This window comes from Tinamus guttatus, unplaced genomic scaffold (assembly GCF_059628265.1).
Source record: "Tinamus guttatus ecotype Peru unplaced genomic scaffold, ASM5962826v1 Tinamus_guttatus_pri_ptg000169l, whole genome shotgun sequence".
Taxonomy (NCBI): Eukaryota; Metazoa; Chordata; class Aves; order Tinamiformes; family Tinamidae; genus Tinamus; species Tinamus guttatus.
The window spans coordinates 734,340-759,874 of record NW_028288703.1 but is presented as its reverse complement, the minus strand read 5'-3'; the positions used below and the strand labels follow the sequence as shown (position 1 = coordinate 759,874).

General features: G+C 44.6%; 1 protein-coding gene across 1 annotated transcript in view; it reads right to left on the bottom strand.

Annotated features, from left to right (window-relative positions):
- Nucleotides 1–25,108, bottom strand: part of WNT7A (Wnt family member 7A) — a 30,744-nt gene extending 5,636 nt beyond the window's left edge. Inside the window, exons 1-3 of the mRNA XM_088522882.1 lie at nucleotides 24,943–25,108; nucleotides 24,142–24,368; nucleotides 13,984–14,255 (exon numbers count right to left, since the gene is read on the bottom strand). Of these exons, the coding sequence (XP_088379008.1) occupies nucleotides 13,984–14,255; nucleotides 24,142–24,368; nucleotides 24,943–25,013 (570 nt within the window). The 5' untranslated portion in view covers nucleotides 25,014–25,108. The remainder of the gene's footprint in view (nucleotides 1–13,983; nucleotides 14,256–24,141; nucleotides 24,369–24,942) is intronic.
- Between the last annotated feature and the right edge of the window lie 427 nt (nucleotides 25,109–25,535).

Sequence of the window (25,535 nt, the reverse complement as noted above, 5' to 3'; positions counted from 1 at the left end):
AAAAAAAGGATTAATTGAATAAAAACACTGTTTTAAGCTAATATAGGAAAGCTAAAATCATGTTTATTCTTTCAACAAATTAACTTATTTGGAAACCAAATCATAGCTAATGCAACCGATTGTGAGGTACGGAGGAAATATTGAAAATGGCAGTGGGGATACACATAAGATTGATTTGACAAGCAGTAAAATAACTATCTCTGTATAACTAAAATACCTCTCACATGACACTGCCTCTTGTTTTATTCAAGTGTGACAGTAATCTCAAAATGGTGCTATCATTAAGTAACTTCCCTGTAGGATTTCCTTAATACAAGAGTAGGAGTAAGACTTGATGTTTTGTGATTTGAAAACAAGAAATGAACAGGAGAGAGCAGAAGGGAAGAAATGCTGCTATTAAATATATGCCTTGTGAAATCTTGAAGAAGTATGAGAAACAGAATATTTGGAAAGTACCAGAATGGAAGTGTAAAGTTAGCAAAGCCATGAGCACCTTGTTAAGAACAGTCAAATGATGACTTTTCTCATCTTTTTGATTAGTAAATCTGCAAAAGAATAAAAACCAAGTTGGCATCTAACAAATGCCTTGTGTTTCAAGTTAAAAATAGCTGGGGAATTAGCTCAGTATATCGCCCTTATTTTATCATATCACCATTGCATCTTCCAAAGAATAGTTTTGTAAAGGAAACCACATGAAATACTGGTCTGAGGAGTAATTCATAACATTGAATAAGGAAAAAGACAGTGACTTCTCTTGCTATGAGAGCACTAGGCATAGGATTTGTACCCAATCATCTACCTTCAATAACGAATGTTCTGTTTTAAAGAACAAAAACATTTATTCCAGATTTTAACTCATGTTCGGCTTAAAAATGAGGGCTTCACGAATTTTTCTCTTTCATAAGGTTACTCTTCTTTGTACTATTACTATCTCTGCTGCCTCTCAATGTGAGTTCCTTAAATTTCTTATGTATATTTTATAGTTTCCCAATTATTTTTACACCTCTTTTTCTCTCTGATGTATCCTGGTGCCCTTTACTTGGGCATTATAAAGAAGTCAATCATGTGCAACAGTTTTTCTCCAATGACAACTTCTATTTCCACAATGCATAAAACGAGTAAAGAAAAATATTGTGTAGGTTTTTTTCAGTCACACAGCTTGTGTTCTGCTGCAGCACAGACACACTGAATAAGATGTTCTTCTTTTTTTGTGGGTAAGTTGCATCATTTGAATTAGAGGACAAAAGTCCTAGTTCCTTTCATTCAACAACTAGCGCTGTGCAGAATAGCGAAAGAGCAGAGAAGTCTGAGTGCTGTGTAAGTAGAAGCTGAGAGGAATGCAGAAAGAGTATCTTCTGCATATTTTTCTTATAGTCCTCTTAAACTTCGTAACGACCTGTCATGTACTAAATCAGTTTTTCACCTCTTCTCGGACCAAGAAACAAGCAACAGTAGAAAATAAACATTATTGGATGCTTTCATAATTGTTATTTTTGAAGAATATTTGGATATAGAATAGAAAGGACATAACTGTTGTATAAATAAGAGATTAAACAAGACAGATTCTCACACTCCCTAATAATGTTCTTCTCCTATTAAAACACAAGGCATGGCTCTTGCCTTCTTCAAACTGTAGGAATCACTACGCATAGTAAAACTAGTGGTCATAATTCCTCAGTTTTGGTCACGGAGTGCTCTTCCCAGAGAAAACCCTGCAGCTCCTTGCAGCTGCTCATAGGAAAAGCTTCTGCCAAACCCAGTCTGCTTTGCAAAAGTAGCTGTGAATGTGGATTCCAAATATGAATCTCAGAGTCTCTCTCAAGCTTGCTCATTACTCAAGATTTTTCTCTGCAAATCTAATCACAGCCCCTGGAAGTCAAATAAGGCTCTTAAGTTTTTATTTATCTTCATCATGATAGTGCTTGTGGAGATAGGGGGCCCGATGTGGCAACTCTCGATGTTAATAGCTCAGCAAATCTGATTCGGAATTTGAGCGGGATGATGCCCATAAATCCATCCTGCCGCGTCGAGCGGGGTCTCCTGCCAGGTATTCCCGTCTCCTCACCCGCTCCCTTCCATCGTCTCTGATAACAGCCACACAACGGAGCCTGCGGGATTCCTTGCCCTTTAATGTCTCTCCTGAACACATTCCAGTTTTCCCCAGAGAAAAAGTACCTGCACCCTCATCTCTCTCTCTCTGGTCATCAAGATGTAAAATGAAACCATTAATTCATGAGCTGGAACTGTGAGCTCCAGGTTGAATTTCCCACATTCTCAAGGGAATTGGTTGGTGACAAGGTTTTCTCTGTAAAATCGAATACAAAATATTTTTCTCTACCTTTCCTTCTGCTAGTGAAAAGTCCTGTTATAAAAGTTTTTCCCAACTGTACGCCATTAAGTTAATGATTAGTTAAGCTCTTATATCAGGGAATAGACTATAAATAATATGATCCTATAGCACTATTGGCAAATAAATTGTGGGGTTGAGGTTGCTGGCATGGGATTTTTTCCCCCCTTTTAAGTCATGAATTCCCAATGTTCTGTGCTTCTGAGCTGAGTTGGTGCTGGTTCCTGCTGCCTTCTCAGTACATCTACCTGCAAGACTATCTGACTTGTAGTTTTTTTTTTTTTTAATCATTTAAAAGCAGGCAAATATTTTAACATAAAAAAATGGAATTAGTTTGAAAACATAACTGTCTGTGTGTTTGATAAACTACTTTTTTAAAAAAAAAGACTCTGGAAAGACCTGTTATCAAATAGATTAGACTAGATCAATGCAATGCCAAATAAGTGTCATCATGTAGGAAGTTTAAAAATCAGTCATAAAAAGGAGCTTGGTAAAAAACTAGTTTATAGAATAAAATTCTAGTTTCTTTTAATGAGCTTTCACCCACAATTATTGGAAAATAGCTAAATTGTCTTGCGCACATTCAGTATGTCCTTTTATGCTCTATATTTCTACAAGCAAAACTATGATTTCCTAGGCCCAGACAGAAAAAAAAGGATTGTGAGATTAGGGAAAAATTTACCTAGGATCATTACTTGCTGTTATCCAAGCAAAGCTGACACTGTGGAAATGATGGATTATAGCTTGTGAAATCCTGAATAGTCTTCTTGTCTTAGACTAGATGGATGCTTTGAGCAGTGAGGCTAGAATTGAACAGAAAGGTGGATGGTGTTACAGAATTAGAGATAGAGTTGATTTTGTTATCTACTTTACCTTCCTATCGCTGTGGAAGTTTCCTGAAATACCTATCTTCCTCTCCAAAAATATGTTGGATAACGCGTTAATGCCAGAGGCGAATAAAAAGACAGTGATATAGGATTCTTGAAAGTGAAGAAACAACATGATGTTCACTGACATTAAGGCAATTTGCAAAGAAAAGGAGACAGCAATTTTTCTGGATTAAGGCATGCTATCAACATACGTTTCTTCTTAGGTTATATCTACCTTCCTTTGTTCATAAATGAAAAATCACTCCAAAATATTGATACTTCTAAAACAGACCTATATAAAATATTGACCTGTGTGGTATTTTACCATGAACTAGAAAGATTATGATACGTTAAAAATACCATCTTTCCTAATCCCTGCTTCAGCCCAGGAGCTCAGTCCTACACTCAGAGCCCAAACCAGAGATTAGTCAGGTCAATGAAATCTTGCCTGAGAGATGTCTGCAGATATGGGTGTCTTCAGAGTTAATATAATCCTTCCAGCACTCTTTTTTTAAAAAAAAAAAATGTAAAAAAAAATGGTGCCTATAGTTCATATTTTAGTTTCATATGGTTGATATGCTGTTTCTGAAGTAATGGGACTGAGTGTCCGTTAAGATTAAACTTTATATATGCTGCTGAATTGGAGAGTGGAATGAGTTAAGTTCGGGGTGTTGAGGCTGTGGTGCAGCCGTGCTGAGCCGGCAGCGACGTCGCTGCTGCCCACCGTTTCGGGCTGTATCGCGGTGTCTGAGTCACCCCACGCTGCTGCGGTAAGGGCTAGGGAAAACAGGAACTGACACAACTGGAATCCATCCTCGTCACAGCTAATGTACACAGCGTGGGGATTGGTGCAGAACTGACTCATTCCCACAAAATCTCATCCTCTGTGCAGCCCTCTCCACTAGCAGTGGAGCGCTCGGAGGAGCTGGTGCTGGCACTGCCATAGTAAAGAACTGGGAGCAGCCTGGTAGAGCGTTTTAGCAAATGCCTAAGCTGTTGAGAAAAAAGTTTCCAAGGAATGATAGAAACCAAAAGAACAGTGTTACTCATTCCAGACAACTCATCAGAAAACACCTCTTGTGCTAAACTAATAAAGCCAGGCACTGGCAAGAATGTTAGTTGCAAAATAATATCACTTCATATTGGTTCCAAACATTTTTAACCAATAGCCACACACAGTTAATTATAGGTGTATTTAGCTACATGCCACGCTGTGATAGTTAACCCTTAAGTACTCAACCAATGCAAAGTATATTTCTCATGCTTAAAAGCATATATAAATTTTAGTTCCCCAAGCTAGCATTTTTTAGTGGACAGTGGATGGGCTTTTTTCCTTTTCATCAGGCTTTCCAGATAATTTCAAAGTGCTTCTACACTAATTGCTCAGAACTGCTTCTATTAAAAAACAGTACTTTCTAGCTTAACTTCTTCAGAACTCCTTTGATCAGGAGGGAAGTACCAAGTATCTTCATGTTTGATTTGCAGAGAGATCTCTTTAAGCTCCAATCCTAGCATTTAGCCTATAGTTACGAAGGTAGTTACCATTAGAGGTGTATCCCTTGCCTGCTCTGCCCGCATGTGTTCAGTATTCAGTAGGAAAGTGCACCGAGACATCTTAAACTTGTGCTGTTCTGCAGAGGTAACAGCTTCAAGGTTATCACCAAAAGTGGCTGCACGCTGCATGGGATATAACCATGCCAGCACTTCAAGCAATCGCTTCTCCTGGAAGTGACAGCTGTACTTGTTGTTTTAAGAGCAACTTAACATGATTCCAGCTAAACTCTGTGCAATTATCTTAGTTATCATAAGGCAGAAATAGATAAAATTAACTTTTTTTGTGAACTTCTTTCCTCACATTTTGTGCTTACAATTCAAAATATTCTAATTAGCATAACACAATGTAATTTTTGACTGTGTTATTTTTGTAGGAATATGACTCCACAAAATTACTTTCAAATGAAGTTTTGTATGTAAGACTTTTCCATTACCTGTTGCAGTGGAGACAATAGATTCATGCTTCCATGTTTTCATATAACTTCTACTTATCAGAGATAAGATCCTACCAGCAGAGCCTATCTCTGTAACCTAATACCTGCCAAGATTAGCATGTTCATATCTAGGCCAAGAATTTTAACAGGGATCTTCTGGCCTGTTGTCAATTCAAATTTTCTCCTATACAGAAGAACATGGAATTTCCTAATTTTGAGCATGATACTGAATGCGGTCCAAGCAAAGCTCTCTGGATTTCTGTGTTTCTTACTTGGTTTATTAGATTTTCTTCTTTTGACTCTAATGGGTACTTTAGATAATAGGTGTAGCTCTCATCTTAATTATGAGAGATCACATATTAGCAGAAGTTCTCAATTAGGGGGCACCATATTGACACATACAGTTCTTTGTCAGCTCGCCCTCCAGGTTGTTAAGACATAGATGTTCCTAAAGTTTACGTGGTTGCACTCAAAATTGTGTGTAGTTTTATATTTAGTGTAAGACCTACTGTGCTTAAGGCAAGGCTAATTCCCTTACTTGGCCACAGGCTGACACTATAAAGAGATCCTAGATTTCTAGCAATGAATGTTGGCCTAGATCTCATTTAGAGTTTGTGGATACTAAGAGTTTCTGTCTGTCCTGGTGGATCAGATACAGTCTGTTAGGTACTTTTAAGTACTGGAAGTCTCAAGGTCATTTCAATAACCGGTCCTAATGGTTTTCTGCTAGTATTACTGTAAATTAATACTTGTGCTGTTTGGCACTAATTGGCAATGCAAAGTTAAGCATCCTATTTGTAATTATCTGAAGCCCTTATCCTTTTACAGACCCACATGATGCTCTTTCAATAACAAAAAGTCTTTGTATGGATGAAAAGATTGATCTTTGTTTTGCCTAATCAATTTTTTTATTGTTTACTTTAAAATACCTGGAAATTATTTCCATTAAAGTGAAAGTCTGTTTTGTTTGCGTACCAAATGCTACTGCATATTGCTTTTGGTGAGAGGTCAGAGCTTCATAACTCCAGAGCTTTCTGCCACCAAGTATCTAGTATAGCATTTGGGCTGAACATTGCTTTAACTTTCAGCTTTATCGAAACCCTGTTATTCTTTATTCCAAAAGTCTCTGTATAGTCCGATTAAGTGAGTTAGCATTATTGACTTGTTATTTCAAAGCTCTTGAAAATATTCCTAAAGATACCTTCAGAGATTGGGGTTCAAGAGCAGGAGGTCCTGAGATTTAACCGTGTGCGCCCGGAGTTGCCCAGCGAATGGCTGTACTTTGTCAGATGTAGCAAGAGCTACAGTCTAATTCAGGGTAAAGTCTGTGTAGTATAAATTCTCACATGTATTAAAAACAGCCTGAAGCACTGAATCACCAGACCAAACCATTAGTTTCCTGCTAATTTGGCCAATACCTCTATTCTGTTGGTTTTATTTGCTAAAATATCCAAAGGGAAGTGCCTAGTTTTATAAAACAATTCAGTGTTTGGAAACCCGAATTTCAAGTGTGATGACTGTCATTTGGTAAATACAGGGGAAGCAGATCTGTGTTCACCAGCTATTTCTGAAAATGTTGCGGTGACTTACGACTAAATTTAGGCACAGAGCTCCAAAGTTATGGATTCTGATGTCATTTCTCTTTTTCTTGAATAATTAAAATGAAAGCATGCCTCCAAAAATAAGCAGAAAGAAAATGAATTTCTCAATAAAATATTGGAAAACAAATATTGATAGAAATAATACAGGACAAGGGAAAAAAAACATTATTATAGGTCAAAATTAAGGTTACTAGGCGCTGTGTTTTCTCTTTCTTATGACCTCTATTATATGATTAGCATATGGTTTGTGATAAACGTATCAGGTGTTTGCTTTGAAGTGCTTATGCTTTGTGGCAATAGTGTTTGTCTCAAACTAGTAATTTTTCTTTTTCTTTTTTCTTTTTTTTTTTTTTTTTAGAAATGAGGCCTTTTGTTCTCCACCATGAGAGAGCCACTGGAAATGCCGCCAAGGGTAGGAGACTTTCAGGGAGAACTGAATAACTTACACAGCCACTATTTTTGCTATGATCACTGGATGACAGGTGCATGCATTTGTGGAGAATGTTACTCACTATCCAAGAGAAAGACTGAATTAAATTAGAAAATATCCAAAAGTGTGAGACTCAGCCAGCGGCTTTGCTGAGAAAATTAATCATTACAGCAAGTATCTGATTATTTCAGTTATAAAGGGTGCATGATATTAAATTTGGAATTTGAGATCTTTGTTATTTATTAACAGACCCTGGCCCTCAGTCTCAAATATCTTTGTCAGCAGCATGACAGATTGTCAGCTCTAGTAATCATATACATGAAATGCATGTTTTGCTCATAATGCCAGAATCCTCTAAAATTGCAACTGCAGGTAAGTGATAGCATTTATCATTTCGTAATCTTCAGCGTAAATCAGGAATTCAGTTTTTAACCACATTAGATATAAGAGGGAGTTGAAAGCCAAAATACAAGCAGGACCGTGTATCACAATTTTTGATTAGCTGAAAGTGGAGGACAAGTGGAATGAAAACTCATTCTTGCAGATTACAGCTCTTGTGCAGTCCAATTCCCTCTCATAATTCAGAATAACATTAATGTTCCCTTTATCTTTACTCTGGGCTGCTGAGAAGATGCAGAGCTTGTCTGTCAAGTTTGGTCTTGTTTTAGGACTATTATCTAAAGAAAGTAGGAAAGCCGTAAAATAGAACTTCAATACTTTCAAATACAGCTGAAACACTGTAAGAATGCATGGGGTGTGTGGGTTTTTTTCACACCTGGGAAGTTGCCCAGCAGAGTCTTATTGTGCAGGACAAACGTGTGTGATGTTGGGAGCGCTCAGCCCTGTCGCGTGTCATACCCAGGGACTGCAGGCTGCAACGGGACGGGGATTCGCTGGGGACACGTGTTGTGACCGGCCTCAGCTCTGCGCAGGGACATCGTTTCCCTTTGCCAGCACCTCCGCGGTACGGGAAGGTACTACCAGCCATGATAATTTGGAATTAGACACAAGGCTTTTTTACTTTCGAGTCACAGCAAGGCCTAGGCCACATAGATACCTCACTGAACCTTTTGCTTTAGTCGAGTTTAATCTAGGCAAGATACTAAACCGATAAGGTAAGAGAGCCAGCTCTTAGGGCATTCTGTATAGGGATGTTTGGTGCATCTAGCACCAGATTTTCCAGAAATTATGTGTCATTTTAGCACTGGAGGAGCCGTTTGTTGAGACTGCTCTAGCTTTATGAGTGGAAGGGCCATGTGTTGCTTTGGCCAAAGATGACTTTCACTGGTGTTTTTGGCATGGTTATCTCCATTACTATCTGCTTTGTTCAGTTCTGCCACTACATTCCTGCCTCCTTGCGATCTTTGCCCCATGTTGATTTGTGCAACAACCTCATCTGTCAAGGGTCTGCTACAGTCTGTCAGAAAGGCTACAGCCACTGTCAGCAAGTGGCACCTACCGACCTGCCACGGGCTGAGCTCCCCGTCCGCCCATGGGAGTGGACATGCATGAGCTCTTATCTTACTCTTATATCAGTTTGGGAAGAAATCTTGAAAAGCACCCACTCCTATGAGCAGGTGGTTTTTACCACACTGTAACCAAAAGCTTTTATGTCCTTAAATGATGCCTCACCTCTTGAATAAGCAAGGAGCCCAACTAGCCCTGGGCATGTTTATTTCTTCAGGATCCCTCACAGTTTCTCCTGTATCTAGAAGTGGAAAGTTGCTCCTAAGAAACCCTTAAAGCATCAACCTACTTTATATTTAAAGAGATGTGCCACAGTTCTGTTTCAGTAGCAACTAGTAACCAAGAGTAACAGGAGAGTCATGTATCAGTTTTGTGAAGAACATCCTTAACATTAAAAACAGGAGGCTTCTGAATATAATCAGAAACATTTCTGTGGCTGTGCCAGAAAGAAAGTGAAAAGCTGTTATAAAATAGTAAGTGCAACTTCAAGAGCACTGTTGCATTCTGAGCTCCAAGCACACGTGGCTGTGCTGCTGATACCGTAATATCTCTTGCTTGCTGGTGCCAGGAATATCAGGGCAGCCTCACCCAGTCTTGTTGTGCTCGAAGCTGCTCTCCTAGACTTGCTGGAGTCTGGGGTAATTTCCAGCAGCTCAGACACGGGCGAGCTCTCTGCCGGAGCACATGCACCATTAGAGACACGTCCTGGTGGAGCTGTGAGACAGTGGAATACAGAAGTGCAGAGAGAGATTGCCCAGGGCCGCATTGCAGCTGGTCTGTATATGTGGAAAAGAGTCTCCTGGCCCTGCTGTGGGCCCTACACCCTCCTGGCTCACTGACCGCCCCATCTAGCACTACGCTTGCTGGGCAACACGCATCCCACATCTCCACGCATCATCTCCCGGGAATGGAGCTCTCCGGGAGCCGGGCTGAGCAGCTCCTGTGGAACGGTGGCCACAGCCACGGGGCAGCTCGTGCAGCGCTGTGGAAATTCCACACGGTAGGCAAGAACTGCATAGATGCTCGGAATGCTGAAATATGGCAGAATTCCCTTCTGAGGTCAGAGATGCTAGCAAGCAAAGGGGAGAGTGGGTCATAAAAACAGCCTTTGCAGAATAGCTTGGGAGAATGTTTGAACTCGGTGTTTTTCAAGTGCTGGTGTTTCACTTCAACATTATTATAGTCATCCCTAAAGGACAAAATACTAAACACTTCAGTTAATTACAATGATTGCATGATTCACTTTAGAAACACCTTCTGGTTTCTCATAACCTTGCTTGACATTCGTAGCAATTCTGTTAGACACGTTCTGACCTACTCCCGTGAATTTCAGAGCCAGAAGGGAAAACTGAAATGCTACTGAGTCAGAGGATGAAGACACATTGCAAAGTTAGTGCAGCTAGGTATGCCTCCAAAGAGCAATGTTAAATAAAAATCCACCTTGATGTGCTCTTGAATTGCAAAAGCCTTCTAATGCGGCCTGTGCCTGTGATTTATAACAATGACTCATAATATTGCATTATACTTAATATGATGTAACGCTGATGCAAGATGCCATTCGTGGAATTTCAATGTCACAGAGAAAAAGAGGAGAGAGCAATCTGGTCATGTACCTTGCCTTGCTGTCAAGATGAAGAGTTTGCAGCCAAAATGTATAGAACCTTTCAATACCTACTTTTCTACTGAGGCAGGTTAACTGGGAGAATAACAGTTTTATTTCCTGGAGCATAAATATCTCTCTGACTTACGTTATTGTGTTACTTTCGGTAATTTAATTAACTTTGTACTTAAGAAGACAAATTTGCTAACAGAAGATTCAGTCTTGTAATTATAACCCCTCACATGGAAGTTCTCAGGGCAAATCAGGATTATGCCTTTAAATTAATCTAGTCTTTATCTCTCTTTTCTGACCCAACCGATATGAATTATTCTCCTGTTCCCTCTGCACTGCTTCCTTCTTGCTGCAGTGAATCAGCACTTCAGGAAACACTAATTCAAAGAGCAAAGACACCCTAACTCAGTTCTGGAGGTCAGAAGCAGCTGCTCTCCAGAAGGTTTGACAAATGATGTGAGGCTCCTCAGTCTGCTTGGGGGCGCTTGTACAGGGTGCCTGCACCCCCCTTTTTGAACTCTGTCCCTTCCCCTCTGAGTGGCCTGAGAAGTTCAGAGTCATGCATTTGTCTGCAGAAATGAGTCCTAGCAGTGTGGGGAGAGCTGCTGGCCTGAGCCAAGGCAAAAGCGAGGGCTGCAATTTTTAACAATAAGGAAAACTGTCCCCCGCTTGCCCCAGCAGCTGAGATACCTGGGTGCAGTTTCTGCAGGAGCCCATGTGCCGATGTCGTCTGTCACAGCTGGAAGTGCAGCGAGCTCAGACGGCCGGGGCTGCGCGGGAGCGCTCGGCACTGCACGCTGGGGTGCACCGGCAGGGATTCTGGCATTTGCTAGCAAGGCTGTTCGGAGCAGGGAATAGCAGCAGGGATCTGCTCCAGTAACCTCTGAAATCCTCCATCTTCAACAGGGCCAGTTTTTGCCTTCTACAAAAGAGCTAAGAGGTGCTACTACTATTGCTGTAACAGTCACATGCTCATTAGGTTCAGCTGCTGACACCAGAGATACCTCTGCTTAGGCAAGATGAGACTATAGGACATCTATAAGGAGACTATAAAGACTATAAGAAAGATCTTGAACTGAGACTTCCAAAATGTCTGGATCAAACTTTTCCTGGTGGCTTTATGTCAGTGGAGACTATGAGGTCCTACCTATGTTCAACTTCCTGGTATACATTCAGTGGCCTTGCCTACTTCGGTGCAAAGCCTGGCAGCTCTTGCTTTCTGAGGTGAACAGGTGAATTAACCAGTGGAAAGACTTGTATGAAAAAACTAGGTAAGACTAGGTAAGGTGTTTGATTTACCACAATCCATCCTGAAGCTGCTGCTGTTTGGTGTCATCCTGGAGGACCATTCATAGGTCAGTCTTGAAAGCCCAGGGGAGTGGGACCTAGCACACAGTTCAGTTTTGCCTTTCAGGAATCAAAGTACAGGGGACTGGCTTTTGAAAGCTGTAGTGATGCCTACAAGTGAAAGAATTGAAAATCTAGTTTATTTTTGAAAGCCTCACAAGGTGCCGGTCTGTCTCCTAGGTGCGTAAATATCATCACAAACCTAGCTGTGAGCAAGTAAAACTAGACAAGAATTTGCAGCCCAGAGGGAAGCCACCAAGAATGGATTGTGTGGAGGCTGATAAGATTCATATTGCTCCAAAAAGGAGAGAACCACCTAAAACAAGACACTCTTTGTTGTGAAAGCCTTTGGTTTTGAGAGACCTGGCTTGCCAAATAGGGGTGTCTCTGCCAATTGTCTTTAAAACTGAGATCTTTCACATAAGAGCAAAGGCTGAAAGGAATCTTTCTAGCAAAAACATCATTTACTCATTCTCTACAGATTGGTAGAGTAACATGCCTCTTCTCAATCATGTTACTCTTTCTTTTCCCTGAAGATTTCAAACAGAGATTTGTTCGAACAAAGATCAGTAATTTTGCACTGTAAGGGATGCAGGAAGAAGCGTAGAAATATCTCTAGATCAGAACAGTTTCTGAGCCTGCTGGAGAAATGGCAGATTGCCAGAGATAGTGCACACCACTGTTCTCCCAGATAACAATGCATGGAGCTGAATCTTCCAGGAATCATTTTTTAGGACAGCGAATTGTGCAGGTATAGGTGAGGAGCACAAGGCGCTGCTGTCCTCAGGGGAGGCCGCTGCGTGCTCTGCCTTCCTGCAGGCCAGCCCCGGGACTGCTCTCCCTCCTCCACCCTCGCTCCAGACCTGTGCGATGACAGAGCCAAGGAATCCACTTCCTTTGTTTGTCTTTGAGGAGGTTTTTTTTGTCTACATCTTTGAGCTATGCTTTTAAAATAATTTGCTAATAGAGTAGCCAGTTCTGTCTCTATCTGCAGTCCTCTACAGGCTGGTTTGTCACCTGGGGGGAATCTTTCAGTGCAATCGCCTGCCTAATACACGAGCCTTTCAGGCAAATGTCTTTCCTGCAAAGGTGAGGATCCATTGGGTGAGACTTCTCTGCCATTTTTGATTTCGGTGCATTTGACCTTGTGTAGCAGACTCTGTGGACCCCGATGTTCTACTATGCTTTTTAATACGTGTCTTTGTGCTACCAGAAGGCAAACGGTAAAGATCGGTATCTTTATTAAGATAACTCAGAGTATTTGATTAAGAAATTAATAGCTAGTCCTTGAGCTATGTATGGTCAGAATTCAGTGTTAATTTTGCTAGTATTTTGCAGTACCATGCTTGTTTTGGAGGGCCAGACCAGAAATTTGGCATTCTAGGCAGAGGAAAAAAACAATCTGACCTATAAAACTACTCCAGTAGCGCTAAATAATAGAAAGGTTAGGCTTTTGTTTGGGGTTGAAAACGCTTTTCTTCAACACCGCATTCTTGTCTACAGCATATGGTGCCTAAGTGGAGATGTCTTAGAGCCTAAAGATAAATGTGACAACAAAATAGTGCCCACAAATTAACTGCTGTTCCTAACTTCCTTCTCCTGTTTGCTTCTAAGTCACAATAAGATAGTGCTGAAGTCAGTACTAATGCCACAAATAATGGAGAAGGTGAAAGAGAGAGCTAAGAAAGCAAAGGGACCTACGTTGATTCTGTAAGGTCTGATAAGGGAAAAAATTGCTAGAAAACACTTACTGTAACTGGGTTCGGGAAATCTGCGTGTTTGAGGCTGCTGAATTCTTGTCCCCCCAAGAGCTGATTCTGCAATAACCACTTTAGCTACCAGTCCTGAAGAGTGGAAAAGATCTCTGTGCAAAGGGCTAAGCCTAAAGTGTGTAATGGTGTTACAGTGAGTCAGACTGCGGTCTTCTTGCAGAAGCATTTCCCTCCCTTTAGATAGAGTGCTCACACAAAGAGCAAGGTTTAAGCAGTCGGGTTGAAAACGATCCCTTTTCGAGTGAGTGAGTGGTTCATGTCTGAACCTGACGGGAATCCCGTTCACCCACACGGTAGCAGGCAAGCTTTATATCACAAGCACAGTTTGACTTTTCAGGCAAAATGTTTGTTTGCTTTTTCTTTTTACAACTGCAAAGAGCAACACTGAGACAAATATTTGATGGACAGATGGTCCCAACAAGCTCGGGTAACTGGCAAAGGTGCCTCCTTGTGAACCACGCGCTGACGGTAGCACCGGAGCGCCCCGCAGCCCCACGTGCCGTCACCCGAGGCGGGAGGTGGCCGCGTCCAAGCGAGCAGAGCTACTCACCTTCCGCCCGGCCTCGTTGTTGTGCAGGTTCATGAGGGTCCTGGCGTTCTGCTTGATCTCCCTGGCGTCCACGAAGACCTTGGCGAAGCCTATGCCGTACCTGATGTCAGCGGAGCAGCCTCCCCACTTCCAGCCTTCCTCCTTGTGGTACTGGCCTTGCTTCTCCTTGTCGCAGCCGCAGTCGCTGAGGTTCCCCTGCGTGCAGGCGGCCGTGATGGCGTGCGCGACGCCCGCGGCGATGATGGCGTACGTGAAGGCCGCCTCTCGGCTCCCTGCAATCACACGGGCGCCGTGAGCGCGGGACGCGACGCGGTGGCACCGCTGGGGACGGACACGCGCATCGCGGCGCTGCCCGCAGCGGAGGCCTCTCACCAGCAGGTCTCTGCTCTTCTAAGTATTGATTTTTGCGGGTGTTCGGGCACTCTATAAAATGATAGCTCTCCATGAGGCCCTCAGAAATTTAATTCTGCTAGAAATCTTATTTTGAAAATATTCTAGCTGAACTGAAACACTTTTTCAGATTATAACTTTCATCAAGACTTAAGGCAATAAATTTCTTTTTTAATTTCAGAATTTATCGCAAGATGGAAAAAAGTATTCCTGACCTGTAGTAAGTGTCCTCACAAAATGAAGGTGTAAAGGAACAGTTTCACTAGATGTCTGGAAGGAAGTGACAAGGCCAGTGTTATTCTGTGCAGTATGACTATGGCAGGTTTCTTTTTGTTTGTTTGTTTTGTTGGTTTTGGAGGAGGGGTTCTGTAAATCATTTATTTAATTTATTTTCCTGAAACTTTCCTAGATCTAGTGTGTGAAATTCCGAAGCGCAAATTCTGGGTGATCTATCTGTGGTGCTGTTGGAACCCGCTCTGCTGAAGGAGGGTCCCCTCAAAACGCAAGGTGTTCTGCAGAAGCTGTCCATATATATCAAACAGCCCTTTAAAAATTCTTATTTTCTTCTTTTTACTGAAAGAGATCTTGTCTTGGAAATAGTTCAGTTTCTATAGGAAAAAATGTGAAATGCTGGAATATATATGGAGAGAATAAACCATTTGCAAATTCTGCACTCTTCATTCATAAAATAGCTACATTTAGCTGAATAAGAACCTCATGTCCTGGAGTCAGTTTCAGCCACTACTTTCATTTCTCCAGTGACAAGATGAACTTTTGCATCAATGGGACCAGAATCAGATTCTTAATTAGGAGAGGGCAGATGGGAAGATCCTCTTCCCTCTTTTAAACATCTGCCAATCCTGGCAGAACTCAACTGCTGGCAATAGTTTATTCTTCCAGAACAAGCACATTTCTACTGTTTGTTGGATTTAATCAAAAAAAATTACTTAGGAAGAAAATCATACAAGGACTTCACTCTCAGCTGTGTCGCTTTCACGTGCATGATCTAGACTTCTGTGCATCAGTAGATGGTTCTTTTAATGAAACAGAACCCACTTCCCTTATGAGCAAGGAAGTAAAGTGGAAAAACATGATGACATCATCAAAATCTGTTAATAGGAAACTATGTGCCCTTTTATTGGCGCCAGCACCATCCCGCTGATACTGCTGGGCTCTGTGCTTGCAAGTGACTCTGCAGTCAAGGATCAGACTTCCTAAAAGGAAGTCTTCTTTTCCTTTTTCTTTCTTTCTTTCTTTTTTTTTAAGGAAAAATCTTTAAATATTGAATTGCTGCAAATGGGGACTTTATACATGAGCCTTTGCAGGGCTTTTATGAAAATGGGACTATGCATCTGACTCTAGTTTTGCTTTTGTTGGATGATTTTGTCTAATGCAAGTTGTTTTCAAGAACTAGAATTAAAATCAAAGACTGTTTTGATCTGATACACACAGCATGTTCCTTCGATGAAGCAGTTCCTTAGCCTCTTCAGGCAGCAAAATGCAACACAAAGGGTATAAAAAGAGTACGAGCAGAGCAGAACCCAGCTCCAAGCTTGCTCTTAAAATCTTTTACACATATTAGGCTATTTTATAGATTTGTCCTGTTCAGGGGAAAAGCAGCTTTTGAAAACTAAAGGTTGGAAGATCACAAGGTAAACAAAGCAAGTGGTGGAGGAATCGATCCAGGTAGGAAGTACTGTCAGGAGATGGTTGTACAGTATTGATAAAGTGGGACATGCTTGTCACACCCATCAAACTAACTAGTTTTTGTATAAATGATTCACCTTTTTAAGGTCCGGTACCTGTGTCTAGCCCGTAGAAATGTCAGCACAGAGGGAATGGTATAGGAACATTGTGGGAAGGCAGAGCTTATTTTCCGCGACAGTGCCTTAGATACCAGAATGATTAAAGGGTTAAAGCACTTTTGCAACCAAGCCAGCAATGCCCAAATGGGATAGCGTGCAAACACAAGTTTTCCCATCACTTTTAAGTAATGAATACGGCTGCTGCACTTCTTACTTGGGCAGGCGGTTGAAATGCCTGAGAATCGCGGCTGGAAACGCTGCCCTGACAAGGTGCACCCAGACGCTGCTCCCCGAGGGCAACTCCTGGTCTCCCCTGGGCTTGTGCCGACGCTCTAGAGCTTGCTCTAACGTCAGCGTGTGCGGAGGCTGCAAGGCACAACCTGGAGCCCCACAGACGAGCGGGTTGGGCAGTGACCTCCCACCAGGCAGAACGGGGGGCACTAAGTGTCTCCTCCTTTGTTTTCTGTCTAGCTTCAGCCTGTGCATCTCATGTGTGTCTGATCACCAGCTCAGTCCTGCATCTAGTTTCCCTCTGCAGGTTTAGTAGTATAAAATTAAAGATAATACTCTTAAAAAAAAAGTCCAGATTTTGATATCAATGTGATACTGCTACTGTTTTGTGTTTGTTTTAAGATGTTGGTGATGGTGTCTTTAGCATCACTAAATGCTTTGGACACAGGAGCATCAATTCTGCTTCAGGGGCACAAAGAGAGTTAGGGAAGAAGGAGATATGGTGCAAAGTGTCCTGCCATGTTGTTGGGAGGGAAAATGTAGGATAAAGTGACTAAGGGATGGGGAAGGGGAACAGGACAGGCAGCAAAGTGTCATATGCTGTGGGACACAGGACCTGCCTTGGCCAGTGACCAGGACAAACAACAGGCTTCTTCCCCAGGGAAAGCAGGTAGCTGCAGTCCCTGGTCCTCAGGGACTTCTGCAACATTGAAAGGCTGAGGAAGACCCTGGGGGTGCAGTGGTTCACCCTCTCCGGAAGGCTACAAAGATGAGGCAGTAGCTGGAAGAGTGAATTGATACATTTTCAGCAGTGAGATCAGAAAAGAGTTTTTAGAGAAAATTTAAATGAGGTCTCAGGTTGAGATCCAGGAATTAAGTGGGTTTTTTTTATGTTATTTCCCACTGAATCCATCCTCAGGCTGCAACTGAATTTAAATCTATGTCTTAAAAAAATGCAAAACGAATTTCAAAAAGCAAATAACAAGCAGCTGATCTTCGTGGAGGATTGGTGCAAACCATGATTTCAGGTGCTAATGTCATATCAGGCGCACGATCCCAGCTCAAAAGGTTCTCGTGGAGGCTCCTCCAGGCAGGGCCATGCGGGACTGCACCCCACGGTGCTGTCATGGTCAAGCTGGCAGGAGACAGAGTGGCAGCTGCCCCAGCGCTAGAGGAGGTGCAGAGAAAGGTGAGAGTTGGCTCTACCTGGATGAAAATGTGGTTCGTATTTCCCTTGGTATCTGATAGTTGGAAGCAGCGACAGGTCCCTTCCACAGCACGGAAGCTCTGCTGCATCCAGGGCGAGCCGTGCCGGTGGTCCCTGGCTTTGGGCAGGCGGCTGCATCCTCTGGCAGCCGCACCGTATTCTGGCTGGCGCTGCCTGAATACTCCTTAAAACCAAAGCAAAACCCATGAGATGGTCATAGTCTAAACTGCCAGAGGATGGTTTGGATCTTCCCTTCATCCATGCTGCCAGCCTTGCAAAAGCAGCTGAAAAAAATGGAGAAAATCCCAGCCCTGGGATGTGGGCACAGGCTCTAAACACATTCGGTCCAAGCCGGTGCAGCGGGAACCCAGCGGGTTTTCTTCACGCGTCAAACACAAACATCTCCCCACTCTTCCTGTCTTCTCCAGGTGTAGGTGACACGTGCATCATGACTGCTGTCCCAACGGTCCCTGTGGAGCAGAGCCTCGCAGCTCCGTTTGCTTTGCCAGAGGAGGGCTCCGCATCCATGACTCCTGGGATCTCCAACAGCAGCACAAAGCAGGGGCATCCTGGCCACATCCCTTCTCTGGGCAACATAACCATGAGCTTTGACCACGGCTCTGCGATGTGCATGGACAGCAACCCTGCAGGGTCTCCAACACCCCACGGGGAAGCACTAGGACCATGATGAGTACAGGTCAACACTGGCATCAATCCCGCGTCCTGCTCGTGCATCCCTCTGAGCACCACCCCACGCGGGTGTCTCTGCTTGTGCTTGCAGGGCTGGCCCTGGGATATGCAGGTCTGCTGCAGCAAGAGGGCTGTTAACCCCTTCAGTTTAATCTCAAAATGCGAGCAGGTTGTAAAAAGATTCACTCATATAGGCCAAAAACTAAGAATTTAGTGTAAAAAATAAGCAAAGTAACTTGGTGTTGGATGGGAAATGAGGGATACGGCGTGGATCTGACTTGCAGGAAGCCAGGAAGCGCCCAGCGGTTCAGGACCTTGCAGGATCTAAGCACGTTTCTAAATAGCCTGGCCCACTGTATCCACCCCCCTCATAAACTGGTTAATCTGGGAAATAAAAAAGACAAATTTCTATTTATCTCACTGGAAAACAGAGATTATATTTTCTGCTATTTAAAGCCAAAGGGTCAGAGAGGGAGTTATCTGTAGTGACATGAGCTGAAATATATGTTGATTGTGAAAATATAAAGATGGAAAATACAGCGTACCTTGCCAATTATGTGCCATAGCTAACATTACTTCTCATCTCTCCACAGAGGTCATAATTCATAGTTAGTGAAAATGAAGAACAAAACTCATCCTCTGCCTGCATTGGGATCTGCCTCCTTTTCTTGGTAAGCTATGTTTGGTCTTGGAGTTTGAGGGTTTTATCTTTCTTTTACCTACCATGGGCAATTAACAAAGTAGTAACTTTAAAAGTCATTTAAGTATCCAAATCCTCTTTTTATTGCCTTTGAACTTTTAGCTCAAAGTGTTGAGCTACTGGGTGCCCTTAAAATATTGTACTGACTTGAAATGAAAATGGTAGTTCCCTGGTAGGATGTGCTTTAAAACGGTGGTGCCAGTAATTTAAATAAGCAGAGGTACTCTAAAAGACATTTGAACCTTTGAGGGGTTTAGTCACTGTCCACTTTATCAAACCAAGTTTGTTTCATCAACAAGAGAAATGAAATTCTTGGACAAGAAACAGCCCAGATATAGTGACTCTCTTTGAAAATATCCCATTTTATAAATAAAAAAATAAAATATTTGTGTTTATTAATATTTAGTTAGTTATAGAATAACTACTTTAGGCAAAATTGCAGCCAGGGTTTTGGAGTGCAGAAGACAGTTTCCCCTTTTCAGATGTTTTTGATCCTTCCACCCTAGAATAGTACTTTAGAAACCCCCATGTACTGACCCTGCAACAGGAGATACCTATTTTACCTTTCTAATGAAATGCAATCTTTTTGTTTCCCCGAAACATGTAGTCACAAGATACATCTGAAGGCAGGTATGAAAACCTTCTGGTGGGAATTCCAACTGCAGTGACCTTGGGGCAAGGTTTTATCTTACTGTGACAGTCCCTGCTTAGAGAGATGGAGTTTTGGCATAAAGCAGCATGCTGGGCTTGGGATGTTCGGGCCATGTGTCAGGTTGGCCTCTGTTTTGCCCACAAATAACTGTTCTTGTTCAAGATACTGACCCTGAAATGGTCAGTAAGGGCTTAAAATGGAGTGCATATCCTGATCCTACTTGAGTAGATAGCAAGACCTCTGTTAATTAGGACAATATTTCCTCCCTGTATCTCCAGGGTTTCACAACCCCACTGGTTCAGCAAACTGGGTTTTTATCAATCATCCTTCTGAATATTGACCACACTGACCAGCACGGCAGCACGTGGGACCCCAGCTCCCAGAGACACGTGCTGACATTCCTCCTTGCCATAGGAAAACAGCAGGCTTTTCCATGTGGATCTATCCGTGCTTGCCTCCTTGGTCTGTTAGCTTGTGATTCAGAGAATCAGCCTGTTTAAAGTCTGAGCCAAGAGACTACACCAGGGCTGAATAATAAGATTCTCCAGAAAAAAAAAAAAAAAAAGGAACCCTTTCTGAACATATCTGTCCTGTGGTATTTTTGAACAACTTTGTCTTTGTAATGAAAGTTAATGCAAAATGAAGCTCGATTGTATTATTTTTTCTTCTAATTTGACCAGAGCAGACTAGACAAGCTGCAGGAGAACAAGGTAGATTTTGCTCCCTTTTGCACGCTAGCAAGGGAGATGGCTCCTAATAGACAGTTACGGAGTGAGCTAGTTATAGTTTGGCAAGTAGGATGCTTGCCATTTGTTTCAAAGCATCTCTAACACTATTAAGTCAAGGAAGAGAAGCTTTTTAGCATATTTTAATGTATTTTAAAGTAAATCACTGCTAAAATTGGTCCAGTAAGCAATGCAGAGCTAATAGCCTAGTGTATAGTCCAAAGCTAATGTTCCCTTGTGTTTTAACCTGAACACCTGGAGGCATCCGGAGCACTCCCTGAGTCCAGGCCTTGTGCACTAAGTGCTGTGTAGGTGCAAGTGAGACCGCTGCCTGTAAGATTCCTAGGACCAGCTTGCTGGTGTGGAGTCTTCCTTGGATTCCAGCTTCACCACTCACCTGAGTAGCATAAGATGGGCAAAATAACCACGGGAATTGTACTGAGAAGCTTTTTGGCGTCAAAAAAACAAATGGACAGTTGATGAATTTTAGCAAGACCAGGATGAAAGTTTGATTGAAACCAGTTTTACTCTAATGTTCTTCAGGGACCACCACATCTCTGCAAAATCATTCCCTCTACCCCGTCCCGGGCAGGGCCCACGACAGGCCTTGGAAACACTGTGCGGTCTTTCCTTTCCCCTCCATAGCTCTGCACTGAGGCTGATTCCCACCTTGTGGGCCACTTCGTGGAGATGCAGTCAGAGTTTGTGTTATTCCTTCTTGCATGTTTTTCCTGAGTCATGTTTAATGGTGGCATTGCTGCTCCGTTATGGCAAAAGGAGATAGCTTTGGTCAAAGGCATCTTTAGATGCTCCAATGTTTAGGTTTGAATCCCATTTCACTTGAACACATGTGGGCAGGAGGTTTTTGGACTATCCGTCTGTAAAACCTTTTTTTTTTATAGTGGCTGTCTTCAGGAAGAGAGTGCTGACCCCTCTAACAGATACCTTTGTTTTCCAAAATAGCCATAATTATGCTCTTGCATCATCTCCGTGGTTATTTTAAAAATCCTCTTTGTGATTCTACATTATTAATGAGGTGTCTATAGAGTTGTGTAGAAAAAAAAAAAGCTATTGTGTTAATCTTGATTGTAGCTTTTTCATTTCTTCTTGCAATTGCACCAAGTGCTCCGCTGGAGTAAACTGATGTCATTTGTACTGTGCTATATCTCTTCATGTTATTGGCACTATTGTCACCAGCTGTCATGATAAGATATCCACAGTGTGTCAGAAGAGGAGAATCTCTCTTTTCAAGGACAAACCAGATAAAATGACACAGAAATGGTGTATATATGCTGTCCTGCTTGGAAGCATGCTGTTAATCTGGAAACTCAGTCTGTGATCATGAACGTGCCATATGACACACAAGAGAATTTAGATGGTTGCTAACTGTAACTCTGCAACTGAATTATCGCTGGGAAACAGGCTAAGTGTGATTTCTTTAAATTACATATACACACATGTGATAAGAATAGGAAATTTTGGCATGGCATTCTTTTTCTATAGACTTTAGGGAGCTTTAGCAGGGCTAGTATCTCTGCTGTCATTTTAGAAATGGGCAAAGGGGAGCTGAGAGGAGCGTGCCAGGGCTGCTCAGCCTTGCATCGTTCTACAGCGAATAGTTTGGGTGCATGTGCACAACATTCATAAAATAGATTGTTCGGTAGAGGTGGAGGTCATGGAACCTTCTGAGGAGATTTAGCTTGGCGTGGCTGGGAAACAGTTCACGAGAACACGTAGCGTCCAAGGTAACTTATTTGTATGGGCTCACACATGCAAATCCTATTAGCCTAAGAGTTCCTCAGAGGGGGGCTCCAGGCTGTGTGACCTAGTGACAGAATTGTGGGTACCCTGGGTGCTTCCAGGGTGATGACTTTCAAGGTGCAATTGGCTGAGAAACATCATCAGCCTCTAAGCAATATGAAAGGTACTCGTGTCTTAGTCACTATCTGAGTGCCAAGATGTAATGCACATGTGCCAAAGAACTGAGAATCTAGGAATGCTGACAGTAACTAAAAAAAAAAAAAATCCATGGTATGGGGGTCCTCCCATCTTTACTCTTGCAATACAATATTTTCCTTGTGTGTCAAGTTCACCATTGCAGATCTCAAATCCTGAGAGATTTTTTGTCAAAGTTCATTTTTAAACGCAAATACAGGAGTTGTTTAATAAAACTCACTTAAAGAACAAGCAAAAACTTCCAATTTAATCTGGATGATATTCAGCCCTTGCCTGGGCTCTGAGACCAGCGATGAGTTTGCCCTAACTGTCTGGGCACCATAATAGCTTGATAGATGTATTAAGAGTTATCACCTCAAAGACAGATCAAAGTCTACTTCCTTTGATATTGACTTCCCTTAAAAGGACCTAAATATAACCCACTAGCTAAATAATTCAATTTTGGGGGGTGGGGACAGAGGAGCTGAACACATGTTTATGCAACAGACCCCATAACTCTGCAGTTCCAGGATTTGCTGGAGGAGCAGAAACCCTCCTCACGTTTTCTGTTTAAGGCAGGGTTACTCGCAACCTGAACGAGCCCGACCTGTCAGCCCTCCAGACGGGCTCCTGGCTGGCTACGGGGCGGCCACGCGCGCGGGTCCCCGCTCGGTGAGCAGCAGCAAAGAGCTGGTCCTAGTACATGATCCCCTCAGTGCTGCGTAGCTGGGCTTGGGCATCCCTTCCTTGACCCCATGTGTGAGATGTCGGTAGACCTGCAGCACACACTGACTTTAAAATTTACTTTTTGTTCCCTTTTTATTCTTTCCTTCAGTATCTTTGGGCGCTAGGAAATGCACATATATGAGAATATACATGAACGTATGTGTTCAGCCCCCTCAGCCTGAGGGCACCAGGCATTGCCAGGGATGCCGCCTTCCCTGACAGAGGCTGCGTCCCAGGGGCTGTCTAGGGACCCGGGTCCCTCTCTGTGCTTTAAAAGGCCCCCCGGGGCCCATTTGAGACCTTGCAGAGCGCAAACAGTGCTCGGGGTCTGCAGCTTCTGCCACACGAGGCGCGAGCGGCGCAGGTCGCTCTCCCGCCGCCTGCCCCTGCCTCACGAGCGGGTGCATGGAAGGATTTGGTGTAGTTGCAATGTCACCATATCTGAATAAAATGGAAACTGGAAACGGACTCATCTGACTGTTTAGGAAAGCCCATTTGTGGATGTCCCAATGTCCCTGCTGGGAGGTACCTGCCCTTTCTGGGGAGCGGTTGCTAGAGGCAGTAACCATGGACTAACTCCTGCGTGTGGCAGCGGCCTCTTACAAGGAGCCCGACTCCTCGACCCGCAGACACCGGTCCCAAAGGCTGCAAGCCCCAAGCCATCATCGCCTGCAAGCTCCCATGCCCAGGACTGCATTTTCAGGCCTGCTCTGCGCCTGCCTCTGACCACTTCACCAGAGCTCTTAACGCTTTTGCTCATCCTTGCACCCATGCAAAGGGCTGTTGACCCGTGCACACGGTGGGAAAACCTTCTGGAAGGGTTGGGCAAGAACAGGACAGGACAGAGATGCTGTGGGGGAGCTGACGCACTGTGACTCGCTCTCCTAGACCCCAGCAGGGCCAAGGCAGGGGCTTACGGGGACAGGTGCCACTTGTGCCAGCGCAACAGACCCAACACTGGGGTGGAAACACCCCGTGGGGACAGCCCTGCCCCAACACAAGCCATGAGCGCCCGTGGGCCCTTCCCGCTGCAGAACCCACATCCCGGAAGGGCAGGAGGGAGGGAGCCGGCTGCCAGCAGCAGAGAGGTCACATACCCACTTTGAGCTCTTTCCCGAAGACCGTCCTCTCTCCCAGGGCCGAGCAATTCCAGCGTCCGTTGCGGAACTGGAACTGGCACTCGTTGATGCCCATCTGGGACCCTTCCCCGATGACGATAATAGCGTCGGGCCTGCTCTGGCAGATCGCCCGCTGCCGGGGGGCGAGACCCGGGATCTTGTTACAGATGATGCTGGCGCCCAGGGCCACCACCGAGGAAAAACCCCTGCAACGACAAGAGTCCGGTGATGCCGGGGGGCACCGCGTCCTGCAGCCGGCCCTGGGGACCTGCCGCCCCCCTGCAGCCCTGCGCCGTGGCAGGTGCCCCGGTAAACACCCATTTCCCCCGTTCACCGCCGCCGCTTCTCTCTCTCTCTTTCTCTCTCCATAAATAAAACAGAGATAAGAAGCACGTGGGCTCCTGCCAAAACGGGGCTCCACTTCCTTGTTCATAAATTAAAGCCCGTGCAAGCGTGGTGCGTGCCCGGCCACGCAGAGCGCGGGGCTGAGCGCTGCGCCTGCGGAGTGAGGAGGGAGCAGACCCCGCACCTGGGCCAGGATGCGCCAGGATCGGGACTGGAGCTGACTCCGTGTCCCGACCCCTCGAGGCCGCTGCCCAGTGTGGGGCTCTACCTGCGCTCTACCAAATAACATGGAATAACTGGGGCCGCCACCATCACTTCTGCTGCTTCCCCGGTTAAATAGCAACAGGTCTGGGCAGGTTAGGCGGAGAGTGAGAGAGGCAGCGATTGTTATAAAAGAAAGAAAGGGGAAAAAAAAAAAAAAAAAAAGTTACTTACCCGATCTTGATGTACACAATCCCCAGGCTCAGGAAGATGTGCAGGATCCAGCGCCTTGCCTTCCTGTTCATATTCCCCGCTCGCCGTGCCTCACACCAGCATGGAAAGGATGCCCGGGGGCGGGCGGGCGGGCTGGGGGCGGCGGGGGCGCCCGCTCACCATAGCCCCTGCGCGCCGCTCCGCGCCCGCGCTGCCGCCCCGGCGCGCTCAGCGCTGCCCGCGGCGCATGGGCGGCGGCGCCCGCTCCGCAGGTGCGGTGGCTGCTCGCTGCCTCTTCCCTTTCCCCCCTTTCCTTCCCTGCCCGCCTCGCCTCTCCACACGCCGGGGCGTGTTCTCCGCGCGAGGGAGCCGCGCGGCCCGGGGGGAGGCAGAAAGGCGGGCGCGAGCAGGCGCCGCGGGCGGATCACCTGGCGGCCCGCGCGCGGCCCGCGCTCCTGCCCGCTGCGCGCCGCGCACCCGGCGCGCCCCGACGGGGCGGCGCTGCCCGCGGGGAGCCCTGCTCGCCCCGCGGCGCCGGGCGGCATCAGGGCCCGCGGCCGCCTCGCCCGCCCTGCCGGCACCGCGCGCGGCTCTGCCCCGGCTCGTCGCCCTCT